The 13,677-nt window shown below is 47.0% G+C and overlaps 1 protein-coding gene across 2 annotated transcripts in view; it reads left to right on the top strand.

Moving 5' to 3' along the window:
- HDAC9 (histone deacetylase 9) overlaps window positions 1-13,677 on the top strand; it is a 2,824,806-nt gene that overhangs the window by 177,599 nt on the left and 2,633,530 nt on the right. For both annotated transcript variants that reach the window (XM_078663676.1, XM_078663675.1), the window contains exon 2: window positions 6,044-6,285. In XM_078663676.1, coding sequence (XP_078519802.1) covers window positions 6,044-6,285 — 242 coding nt within the window. The remainder of the gene's footprint in view (window positions 1-6,043; window positions 6,286-13,677) is intronic.

Below are 13,677 nucleotides of genomic sequence, written 5' to 3'. Positions count from 1 at the left end.
TTCCTGGTTGTGACAAACAGCCTATTTCGCTTCTCACTACTGTGAGGCCTACTCTTCTCACAGGTTAGCATTGGGAATTCCTTAATACACTTTTAGGGTGTAATTCTTGATCAGAGAAGAGTAGCTCTTTCATGTTTGATATGTTTGGAATGGTAATAAGAAATCCTCCTTACTGGTGAAGTTGGATTTAACCTTACTGTTTTTAGAAATGGAAAGTGGAAGTTTCTCTGTGCTTATAGCGCAATCAAACCAATCAATCAAATGGGATTTGTCTAGCTTGACTTATCATCTGTGAGGGTCTCCAGGTGCTGGAGGGGAGGGGGTGTTTCATCTCTGCTCTGGGCTACTTGTTGAAAGGATAGGTCTTCTGTTATTTCTGGAATTCAGTAGAGTTGTCGCAGTTCGTAGATGCAGGGGGAGGTTGTTCACAAGCTGTGTTGCGAGGTGGAAGAAAGAACGGCCTCTGCTTCTCATCTGAGGATACGGTGTGCTGAGCAAGGTGGAGGGGGAAGGAGTGGAGCTGTAATATTGGACTGATGGAAGCTAACTTTCTGGTTGAGGTAGGCTTGGCCCTTGTTGTGGAGGGCTTTGTAGGTGTGGGTGTGGAGTTTGAAATGTCAGGGCTTGCTAATGGGGAGCCAGTGTAGTGTTCTGATTTGGGGGGTTATATGGGTGTTTCTCGGGAGGTCAACACTGAACCTCATGGCAGCAATTCTGGATGGTTTAGATCCTGCTTTGGAATTGGGAGTTTATCCATATGTACATGGTGTTGCCATAGTCCAAGCAGCTTGTGAGGAGAGCATGTTTGATAGTGCTTCTGCTGTCTATGGGGAGCCATTTGAAGATTTACTTCAGCATGCGGGGCATAGTGCTGCCTAGAATGATGCCTACGTTTTTTTGCGTGCTCTGTGGATTCGGGATAGGGGCCTAGTTCCGTGGGTCACCAGGTTTGGTCCCAGGTGGAGGCAGAGCACCCGAAAGTACCTCGGTTTTATCTGTATTAACTTTGAGGCACTTGCTCTACATCCAGATGGCGACATTGGTCATGCACCTGTGGAAGTTGTCTTTTGTGTTGGTAGGGTCGGAGGAGAGGGATAGGATGAGTTTGGTGTCACCCGCGTAGGATATGATGACCATGTTGTGCGATTTGACTAGGGTGAACAGGGTTCCCATATAGGTGTTAAAGAGGCTGGGGCTGAGAGAGGAATCTTGGGGGACTCCTCAGATGATGTCTTTATGGGCTAATGTGTGTGGTGTGAGGTGGATGCTTTGGGCTCTGATTGCTCTCTGGGCTCTGACTGCGAGGAGAGCTGGACTCTTCCCTTCCCTCCAGGGGATCTCCAGTGGCTTGTTGGCTTGCCTTCTGTTGCCTGAGACTCAGGGATATATTTCTGTGTGCTTTACAGCCTATCTTTAATATACATCTGTGCTTGCTGAGTGCTACAGTTTGTGCATTCCCTCTAGACAGCACAACACTGGAAGGATAGGTGTGTCTGAGTACCCATCCACATACATCTGCATTCTGATGGCCTTGTGTGGGCAGGATGGAAGGGAGGGGCTAGCACTTCACTTGAATAGGCTGTGTGCTGTCATCTCACAAATAACTGATTATCCCCCACAGATAGCCTGGCATACAGGACTGGGTTGAAAGGGATACTTGTGCATTTTAGAAAGCTACATCAAAGGCACTTTAGGTACAAGTACCGGGTCTCTGACCCTATCAAATCAGACACTACTGGACTTGTAACTGAAGCTCTTCCAGATGAACTACTGTGCTGCTTAAATGACTCAACTGGACTGCTGCTCTAGAAGGCCTGCTTTGCTGTTTGTTGTCCTGCAGACTTCTGCTCTCTGGCTTTTCTGAAGGCGAGCTGGACTCTGCCTTCCCTCCAAGTGATCTCCAGTGACTTGTTGGCTTACCTCATGTTGCTTGAAACTCAGGGATATCAAAGTCTCTACCTCTGCTCCTGTGCCTGGCTCACTGGAAGTGTCCCATATACTTGCAACATGATTTTGATACATCTCCTGTGTGTGTGTAGCAGAACAGGCACATTGGCCCAGTTGGAGGAGTAAAATCAACGCATCGCCTCGGTACCAGCACTTTGCCTCCAGAGAACGACGCAAAGGACAGTTTATCAATGCCACTGCCACTGCAACTTAGTGAGATCGTCGCATCCCCTCAATGGTGTGGCAGAATCCGGTGCATCGCTCGATACCCAATGACCACGCCACCCATACTCAGAACTGACGCATCACCTTCACTATGTGGAGAAGATAGACGCATCCTTCGAGGCTTGATATCGATGATTCTCGTTGTTTTCTACCAGGAAAGGTCAATTGTTCACTGGGCCTGTGTGGGTCATGTAGCAGGCCCGCGCTCCATCACAGTCGGCCCAAACTTTGACTTTGCCCTGGTCCAGCGTGACCTAAAGTAACCTTTTTAGCGCTACTTGCTTCAAAGCGCTTTACTGCATTTAATCTTTACAAATTCATATCTTGACTTCTTATGATTGGATTTTCTTCAATTTGGTCTCATTTTGCTCTGATGAATATTCGCTATTATTATAAACCAGCATGGAGTCTTTTTGTGGTGTATTCATTGTGTTATTGTGTTCCACAAAAACGTTATACATTGCCTCTTTAGATAAGCCTGACTGCTGTGTGTCAAGCTACCAGAGGGTGAGTACAGGTTATCTTTTAGTGTTTATCTAGCTTACCCTGACTAGAGTGGTGGTTCCTGCCTGGCCTGGGTGTGTACCTCAGCCAACCAGGAATTCCATTTTGAACACAGTGCTTTATACATATGGCACATATATTTTCATGCAGAGAATATTTTCCATACACACACTAATATTGGATGATTATTGGCCTTTTCCACCCTTTTTGCACCAATCAACCTTTTTCAAAAGCACATTTAGAAATTCAAATGAAAAGTGAAAAATCATCTGGAATGTTTGTGATTATCCACAAAGCTAGGGCTGTGAGAGAGCCCATTTTCACACCCCTTTACCAAACTGATCCTACTCAGAAACACAAGGACAAGGAAATACATTCATATTTGCCATCATCTCGAAAAGAAGAAGTGAAAGTGTTCTTTAGTGCTCTCTGCACTTTGGTTTTAAAAACAGTGGAATATCATAGGCTGCACAAGACAATGTGCACCCTGGGTTTGTTTCTGTATTCAAAAGTGCTAGACACTGATGGTGTTACCCTTTGAGGTAGGCAGAGAACAACAACAAAACTCTTGTTGCAAATCTAAATGGCACTGGTCATAGAAAAGGTCCAAGCTAATTGGGTGGGTAGCATTTGCTTTCCCCAGTGGGGAAAGTAAATTGCAAAGAGGTTCAATGAAATGCCATGAGTTCATAGGATGTATTCCTTATGTAATATTATACACCCCTTGTATGTTACCTACCCATCCTTTCTTCTCCAGATCCTACATACTTTAAGCTTGTTCACTCCCTACACCTTGCCTTTGTAACTCACTATTGTATTGATCTATCCCTTCTTAGGGCCTCCATTATTGACTGCTCATACTTCAGGAGGACTTAAATCTTCCTACTTAAAATGTAACTTCATGACCAGGCTCAACTCGTTTCACTGATTCAGCTTCCATTTACTAAACCCCTCCAACAGATCATTACAATGGCTCATCTCTGAGGCCTGCCACAAGCATTTTCCTGGATTTTCTTTGCTTCTCTAAGCCATTTCTACACATTTACACTCTGCCCACATGCTAATATTGTAGAGTGAATTTCCTTGACTGTTTATAGTTCCCAATTGCAGGATCCCAATTCTCATTGTATATACATCCTTTTTTTTTTAATATATATATTTTTTTATTTTAACAGTAAGACAAGAGTAGGCATTACAGATATCAGGTGTCAAACGGTAAAATGGAGAACAGGGACAGGCGGGGGAAACAGTCATACAAAAACCATCGTAAGGAACACATGGCCCATCACGATTACGCACATTAGAAAGGAGAAACAAACAGTCTATTATACGATCCAAAACAATCCCACCCGCACGACCCCGTCCTCAATGATACAGGAAAATTAAAGCCAGTGTAGGCACCCGGACAATAAAGGATCCGTGGAGAGTAAACAGCCCACCTCTCGTAGAAAGGAAAAAGGAAAGACAAAAGGGCCATAGAACAAAACAAAGGCAAAATAAAAAAAACCTCCCCTAACCCCCCACCCTGCACCCCTGCAATGGCTACGGCCTAACCCCACTAACAGCGTGCCTGTCGCCCAAGAACTACCCTAAAAGAAGGGAAAAAGAGAGAAAGTGGAGGAGGAGAAAGCAAACACACTCCCGGTCACCCGTACCCCCCGCCAACAGCGACCACCCCGAGACGTGGTAAAACCAATAGTCAGCAAAATATACAAACCAGTCGGGGGAGTATAGTCTATAACCACCCAACTCCCGTCACAGTATAGGCACAACCCCGGCATTGCATAAAGCTATTATATCAGATCTAAGCGATCAAGTTCAGCCCTGGCCAGTACGATCTTTCATAAGAGTCTTCTTCACTCGAGCCGCCATCTTGATGGAAAAGGCAAAGCGTCCACAAAAGTTCACGTCAGTGCAGTAGGATCGAATACAGGATAAAAGTTCACGAATCGAACGAGGAAACGTGTCCAAGAACAGCGAGCATCTCGAACAGTCACTGAGGAACTTGGTACCACACAGAAGACCGTCCATAGATGTGTTAGGCAGCAGCAGAATCGAGCAGGAGACGCTGGCGATAAGCAAGGGCTGGCTTGTTGTTGATTGGGGACTGCCAAGGCTCATTAAATCCGGGATCTGCACGGGGACCTCGATTCCAGACGTTCGGTGCACCGCTGGTACCACAGCTAGCTGGAAACTTAACGCAGAGTCGTCCTCCGGTTCCAGGATACCATCCACTTTCACAATCAGTGTCCGGAACACAGCGATGGTATGCGAATGGAGCGCCCCAATGGCGGCCATAACGGCCTGCAGCGGTGGCGTGCCTTCCGTCCGCTCCATCCCCTCTCAGTAGGCGACAGTGCAGGACTTGAACCCCGGAGGCCGGCTACTCCGGGGTAACAGGCCACGCAAATCTGATGTTAAACAGTGGGCGCTCCTCGTCTAGCAGAACACACCTTCGCCGACAGTGAGGGCCCCAGCCCGCCGACCCCGGGAGGGCAGCAAGGTCCCCGGGCACAGGACCCCCACCCCGGCAGCCGGTGTGACACGCTGGTGTGTCCTCGGTGTAGGTCATGTACAGGATCGTCACCAAAAATCAACAATTCACGGCACACTTCGGGAGACCCGACTCAGTCCAGGTCTCACGGCCGCTGTTGATCCATTCCAACCCGGATAGGCTAGAAATCGAGGCCCCGGCTTCCACACGTTGTTAGGCCGAGAATGGAAACACGGCGTATCTTCGTCAGCCGATGAGGTAGAAAACTCGGGATTGTGCCATTAGAAGCAGAAAAACTTCATGAACAAGGAAATCCGGTGCAAGTTCAGGATTAAAGGCAGGATATTCGAGCTGCTGGCGGGGGTCAGCGGAGCCGGGAGCTTACGCGGCCATCTTGATTGCTAGCGTAGCTCCTCCCCCTGTATATACATCCTTGATTGAAACTGTTCCATCCTTTATGATGCTTTACTGCTTTGTCACTCTCTTGACCATGAATTTTATCAGATGATTAGCATCATCCGCTCTCATCCACTTTAGTTGCTCAGAAGGCCTCATTCATGTGTTCAGCCTTCTTTGCTAGAATGATGGTCCTCTGCAAGCTTCAGCACCAATTACATGATAGCATGCAATGCTTTGAACATAGTGGCCAACTAACTCCATTTATTGAGCTTGCCATTCTAAACGTATTTCAACCTATTTATCAAACTACAATATGTATCATACTACTGAAATTATTGAACTATTTTTCTTAAAAAAGTATTTTCTCCCTATTATGACACTTTACTTTTGACACAGGCATACATTTTTATTAACTATTGTTTTCATATGTGTATATTAAGTATAATTAATGTTTAATGTTATATCTCATTGCAGTGGAAGTGAAGTCAGAGGTTCCGATGGGATTGGAGCCTGTAACACCACTAGATTTACGAACAGACCTCAGAATGATGATGCCTATGGTGGACCCTGTACTGCGAGAGAAACAGCTTCAGCAGGAACTCCTCCTAATCCAACAGCAGCAGCAGATCCAGAAGCAGTTGCTGATTGCAGAATTTCAGAAACAACATGAAAACCTGACCCGGCAGCATGAGGCCCAACTCCAAGAGCACCTAAAGGTATTGAGAATATAAGCATTTGATCACTCTTCTTATTATGTGAATTTGTGATGGTGTTGGTCATCCTATTCATTTTTTTAGATCGAGCCTGGGAAGCGTATGTGCTGCTTTGCGAGGCATGCTGTATTCAGTATATGGGCTTTCAACACTCTCAGTGCTTTTGGTTGGTTGGTTGGCCTGCCATTCAAATTCCTTGCTCTGGTTGGTCAATGGTGTCCATCTGTCCCACCTTTGGGTGCTTGATTCCCTCCCTGAGGACATCGCTGATTGTTTTGTTTGGTTGGCCAGCTCTAGTCATCTGTTGCCACCTCGCTCGCACAGCCTCCCTCCCTCCCATCATTGCTGCCATCACTTAATCTCACCAGTGCCATCCCCACACCACCACCTCCCAATTTTCACTGCTCAATTGTTTCTGGTTCATGGCTAGCTCTGGCCATATGTTACCTTCTCGCTTGCACACCCTCCCTCCCTCCTGTTCTTGCTGCCCTCACTTAATCTCCCTAGTGCCATCCTCCACACCACCACTTCCATGTTTAACATGCATGGTACCTGCCCTTTTTAGCCCAGTTTAAGCAGATCTTCCCTACTGGGTCGGTCCTCATTAGCCCTGTGCTGGAATTGGCATGCTCCCCCTTAGCCTGGTGCTGGATCACTGGATCGACTGTACCATGCACCGCTGGTTAACATAGAGCACATGCAATGGGTAAATGAAGCAGGAGTTGTTTGCGAGTTGTTCTCATGTTGGCCTATTGCTCCTATTTCCTATTGTTCCTCCACATCTTTTCCTTGTCTTGTTCCATTCTTCAAATCATGCTCCTCCCTAGGCAAGTCTTGCACCGTCAGCCTCGTCTTCAACTTAGAATGTTCATTGTCAACCGTTTCATGCCTTTGAGGCAATTACTATAAATATAATGACCCCTGCGTAAACTTTACTATTGCTTTTCATTAAAACCTCACCTCGGGCGCAGCCAGATATTCTTTTTGGGTGCTTTGAACCTGTACTATCATAGCTGGTCGGGACATTCTAACTGCCCCTGATTTAAAGAACCTGCCGCCATATTCCGATTTAAAGAGCCGCCTCCATTTTCTGACTTAGTTCAATGTGCTACACCATGCCACACTGACCAGGAGCTCTTTATCTCCTCAAAGGTGGGAGGCTCTATATAAGCACTCCATTCTCCACATGTTGTTTTCTTGCAGTCACTGGACTCCACTCTCGCTCACCAGTGCCAATTCTTTGCTCCTCCAACCCGCCTCATTGGCCCACCTGAGCTCTCTCTAGGCTCCAATCACAAGAATGACAAACACACCATTATCCAGTATTATGGGTATCTTTCATAGATTCACATGCCTGAATCATTCCCCGTCGTCGGGGTGGGAGTCCCCGGTAAATAATTATAGTAATGTCACATGGACATATACTTAGTACTAGGCCAGAGGCCTCACATTAGTAGCCTATCTAGGTCCTTATGTAAAAAGGACCAAACTTTGGCCAGTAGCCAATCAGCCCTTATCACCCTCCTGACCTTCCTGGAAGGAGCCCTTGTCCCTCAGATTTTCTACCGCACGTCGTGCTGAAGGGAGTCTCCACTGAGCTCTGCTCAGGTTTTTCCTATATCTTTGGATTTTTTCCTTTTATTCTTCAAGTTTCAGATTAGAAGGGAGTTTTTGGTAGTTGATATGTCTACTACTCCTAAAAAAGGGCTTTTTCGACCCTGTGCCTCTTGTAGTAAAATGAGGTTACATATAGAGGACAAGCATGAAGATTGCTTATATTGCCTCTATCCTCAGCATTCTGCCAAGGACTGTAAGATTTGTCGCACTCTCCCGGTCAAGACGTTGAAGGACAGGGAAGGGCGACTGCTACTATGGCTCCAGAGACTAAAGGACAAAGAGCAGGTAGTCTCCTCAGGTGAGAGCGAGTGTTCATACAGGAGCTTCCACTCCGCTCCTAAAAGGCCTCGACAGACATCTCCAGATCAGTCTGTTGCGCCTCCTCACAAGAAGCCAAAGTCCATGGAGAGTCATCCTAAGGTCAAGCCTCAGAAACCTTCTCTTCAGATGACAGACTTCAAGAAGCCTGCTATAGTGTCGTCTGGCCTGCCTGTGACCTTGTCGACAGTCTCCATTTCGACATCCACGGCGTCTACTTTCTCCATGGCATCGACTACTACCACGTCGTCGACGATGGATAGGTCATTACCTTCTGTCATTCCTGTTACAAACCCGTCGACGTCGCTTTTGACGGCGCTCCCGTCGTCGTCTGCTTCATCGTCGACGAAGGCGAAGCCATCGTCGACGAAGACTTCCTCGTCGACGAAGATTCCATCGTCGACGAGGATACAGCCGTCGACGAAGATACAGCCGTCGACGAAGATACAGCCGTCGACGAAGACTTCCTCGTCGGCGAGGATACCGTCGACGAAGTCGTCGACGAAGTCGTCGACGACACCACCGTCGACGACGCCACCGTCGTCGACGGCTACAGTGTCGACGCCGCCGTGGACGAAGACATCGTCGTCGACGAAGACATCGTCGTCGTCGACGACGAGGGCTTCAATGATGACAATTCAGTCGAGGAAAACACCTGCTACATCATCAAAAATGGTGGATGCTCCACCGTCGACTGACACCGCGTCAGCGGATATACAATTTAAGGGCTCTCCCTCATTGAAGTATACATATACACGATTTAAAATGTCATCATGTTTGGTTACACCAGAGATGACTTCACCCAGCAAGGTCCAACAGCTGTTGCCAACGCAGTTTTTAGAAACAGAAGATCCTGAAGAACAGACCATGTTTCCCATAGCATCCAGTCCCTCTCATCTCAACATCAAAGTTCATGAGAGTTCGGACTATGAAGATTTTGAGGAAATTACAGTTCAGGAGACAGTTCAACAACATACTACTGTTCAGCCTATGGTGTGCCTTCCAGCTTCAATTGTTTCTGACCTCCAATTTCTTATTTCAGACTATAAACAAAGATTTCCATCGTCTTCTCCTGCCTCTGGAGTACAGGTACCACAGGAAACAACAACTCCTACACATAGACAGCGGCCACCCCCGCGAGATGTACGTCAGGAGCAAGAGACATTTCCTCCTCACATCTCTACTGATGAGGATGAATATGAGGAAGAAGTGAGAAATGATGAGGCCCAAGATGAAGAAGGTGAAATACATGATGATGATTCTGATGATAATGCGGACCCAGATCCACTATCCCCAGACCAAGTACAGGATGATTCAACCCCTGAAGACTTAGGGGGATTCCATAATATCGTAGGAAGAGCGGCTGCAAGGTTTAACATCCAAATAGCATCGGAAACGCAGGACTGTTTTCTTCATGATTTTAAAGAACCCTTCAAGAGATCAGCTCGCTCCATTCCAGTGATCGATTATATATGGGAGCAAGGACTAAAACTAATGAAAACTCCTTTTTCTCTCATTCCAGTGCTGGCTAGGCTTGAAAAGAAATACAAAGCCCCAGACACTGCACCCGCATGTTTAACTGGACAAACTAAACCTGATTCAGTTATATCTCAGGCGGCTCAGCAGAAGTCCAGCAATCCGTCAGCGGCAATTACAGCGCCTCCAGATAAAGAAGGAAGAAAACTTGATGCCATTGGCAAGAGATTTTCCTCCATGTCCGCCCTATCAATCAGGGCTGCAAATTCTCTGGCATTAATAGGTCGCTACAAACGACAGATATGGGCAGATATAGCTCCATATCTAGGGGCGATCCCAGAAGACCAGAAAGAAGAGGTTAGGAAGATTCTGCTGGAGGGTGAACGCTCTGCCTCAGAGATGATAGAGGTGGCGTTGTATATCGCCTCCACAGGTTTCCGTCAATTGGCGGGAGCAGCAGTTTTAAGGCGCCAGGGCTGGCTTAAAGCCACCGCATTCCGGCCTGAAGTGCAAGCCAAAGTCCTCGACATGCCTTTTGATGGGGAGAGACTTTTCGGTGAACATATTGATGACATGCTACAAGGTATTAAGAAGGATACCGAAACGGCGAAAGCCCTAGGTACCCTACAATACAAGCATAATTCCTTTCGAGGATCCAGAGGTCGAGGACAACACAATCGTGGCAACTATCAAGGTTACAAGTCCTCTTATAACTCTTCCCAGCAGTACAAACCTCAATATCAGCAGAGGCAACAACAACAAGGACAATCCTCATACAATAAGTCGTCCTTTCGAGGAAGAGGAGGAAAGAAAGACAATAACAGACGTCAATGACTGCTTTCTCCAGCTGGCCTCCACCTCTTCTCCGCAATACGTAGTTGGAGGAAAAATTACCAACTTCCTGCACAATTGGAAGCAAATTACATCAGATCGTTGGGTGTTGCAGTTAGTCCGCTTCGGGCACACGTTGGAATTTGTGGAACATCCTCCTCCGAATCCACCATGTCCTGTGCAGCACAAAAATCTAAACATGCTTCAACAGGAACTCTCACTAATGCTACAGAAAGGAGCAGTGGAAAGAGTTCCTCGAGAACAGAAGGGGAGAGGATTTTATTCCCGTTTCTTCCTGATCAGAAAAAAGGAGAAGCGGCAGTGGAGACCAATACTGGATTTGAGAAACCTAAACAAATACCTCAAGAAGCAGTCTTTCCGTATGGTTACCCTACAGGAAGTATTACACCTACTCAATTCAAAAGACTATATGGTATCCTTGGACCTCCAGGATGCCTATTTTCATATCCTCATTCACAAGAGTCATCGACAATTCTTGAGGTTTGCAGTAGCAGGCAGGCACTACCAGTTCAGAGTATTCCCATTCGGCCTGAAGTCAGCTCCACGCATCTTTACGAAGTGTCTGTCTCCAGTAGCAGCATACCTTCGTCAGCATCATCACCAAGTCTTTCCCTACCTGGACGACTGGCTCATCAAAGCTCCTACTCGGACAGGCGTGGCCAAGTCCTCTACAGCCTGCCTTCATCTTTTCGAGAACCTAGGCCTAACGCTCAACCAGGAAAAATCAAATCTACGACCGTCACAGCATCTCAATTTCCTAGGAGCATCGTTGGATACACAACAGGAGAAAGCCTTCCCTTCCAGGGAACGTCAGCTCAAGCTGAAGACCCTGGCAGTCCAAATACAGACCAAACGGAGAGTCAAGGTTCGACTCTTCAAGTCGTTGCTAGGAATGATGTCTTCCAACATATTTCTCATTCCGCACTGTCGTCTCCGCATGCGACCTCTACAGGAAGCTTTGGCAAATCAGTGGATCCAAAGTACAGGATCCTTCGACGACTGGATCAAGATCACTCAGGTCATGAAGAAGGCTCTGAGATGGTGGCTTCTGGGCGACAACTTGAACAATGGCCTACCTTTTCTACTCCCAGTCTCCCCTTATGTGATAACCACAGACGCGTCACTGGAAGGATGGGGGACGTTCCTTCAGGAATTGCAAGTACATGGTCAGTGGTCAGTGGCAGAAAAACAACTCCACATCAATTTGCTAGAGTTACGAGCAGTGCGCTTGGCACTTCGAGCATTTCTACCCCGAATCAGGAACTTCCCAGTGCTTGTGATGACGGACAACACCACCACAATGCACTACCTAAACAAACAGGAAGGTACTCGATCCAGGACGTTGTCTCGAGAATCTCAGCAAATTTGGATCTGGCTGCTCCAGCACAACATTTCTCTTCGGGCAGAGTATGTCCCAGGAGTAGACAACACCCTGGCAGACTCACTAAGCAGACGGCGCTCAATTTGCCACGAGTGGGAGCTCGACCAGAAGACGCTCGACTGAGTGTTCTCCCGTTGGGGAAAGCCTCCACTGGATCTCTTTGCGACAGAAACAAATGCGAAATGCCAACATTACGCAAGCTGGGTTCCCCAGAAAAGGTCCCTCGGGAATGCCTTTTCGATGACATGGTGCAAAGTCTTTGCTTACGCTTTTCCACCGTTTCCCCTGATCCCCAGGGTTCTCCAGAAATTGAAAGCAGAGAGCTGTACCATGATCCTGATAGCCCCAGCGTGGCCGCGCCAGCACTGGTATACAGAACTACACCTTCTATCGCTGGAACCTCCTATTCTATTCAGGATATGCCCACATCTCCTCACAATGAACCAGGGTCAAGTCCAACATCCGGATCCAACATCTCTCAAATTATCGGCTTGGCTCCTGAGTTCAGAGAGTTCCAGAATTTATATCTTCCGCAGGAATGCAGAGTCGTTCTAGCCCGGGCCCGGGCTAAAAGTACTAATAAAACGTATTCCCTTAAGTGGAAAAGGTTCTGTTTGTGGTGTAGGGCTCAGAAATTACACCCATTCACTTCTACTCCAGCACAAATTCTGCCCTATCTGCTCCACCTAGCCAATTCAGGGCTGGCACACGCTTTAATAAAGGTCCACCTGGCGGCCATATCCAGGTTCAGACGTTCTTCATGTGGAGATTCACTATGGACCAACAGACTGGTCAAGCAGTTTCTGAAGGGATTATTCAGAACTTTCCCTCCAGTACGAGTGTCACCACCTACATGGCAACTAAATGGGGTACTAGCTCAGCTAATGAAACACCCTTTTGAGCCAATTCACAAAACAGATCTTAAATATTTGTCATGGAAAACGGCTCTATTACTGGCGCTCACGTCAGCAAGGAGAGTGAGTGAACTGCAGGCTTTTTCTGTGCAAGACCCTTTCATCCAGTTTAAGAACGACAGGGTCATTCTACGGACTAATCCTAAATTTATTCCAAAGGTTCCGTCCTCTTTCCATCTCAATGAACCTATTGTCCTGAGATCTTTCTTCCCGAATCCATCATCCGCGGCTGAAAGATCTCTACACTCATTGGACCTCAAACGATGTCTCAAATTCTATATACACAAGACAGAGCAATTTCGGAAGTCCAACCAATTGTTTGTGGCATTTAGTAGGCCCAGGAAAGGCCTAGCATTGACAAAACAGAGCATTTCCAGATGGATTTCAGCGGCCATCGCATTCTGTCACCAACAGGCGGGCCATCCTCTGCCTTCAAAGGTTCGAGCACACTCCACTAGAGCGGTAGCCACCTCCATGGCGCTCTTTGCTGGGGTACCCATTGTCGACATCTGCAGAGCGGCGACATGGAAGACGCCGCATACGTTCACCAAGCACTACTGCTTGGATTCTGAACTTATGAAGGATGCAGCAGTAGGACAGGCTGTCCTACGTCATCTATTTCATTAGAGGTGAGCCTTCTTCTTATCATCCCACCTTCCAGGTAATTTATCGCACATTTCTTATCAGGTTGTGAGTATCATGTAAACTGTGTAACAACTTATGATAAGTTTATTATGTCTTTCAAGATGTATGTGAGAAATGTGCTCATTATTGCTTGCTATTCTGATTCAGGCATGTGAATCTATGAAAGATACCCATAATACTGGATAAAAAAAG

Source organism: Lissotriton helveticus, chromosome 10 (assembly GCF_964261635.1).
Source record: "Lissotriton helveticus chromosome 10, aLisHel1.1, whole genome shotgun sequence".
NCBI lineage: Eukaryota > Metazoa > Chordata > Amphibia > Caudata > Salamandridae > Lissotriton > Lissotriton helveticus.
This window is presented reverse-complemented; position numbering and strand designations above follow the sequence as displayed.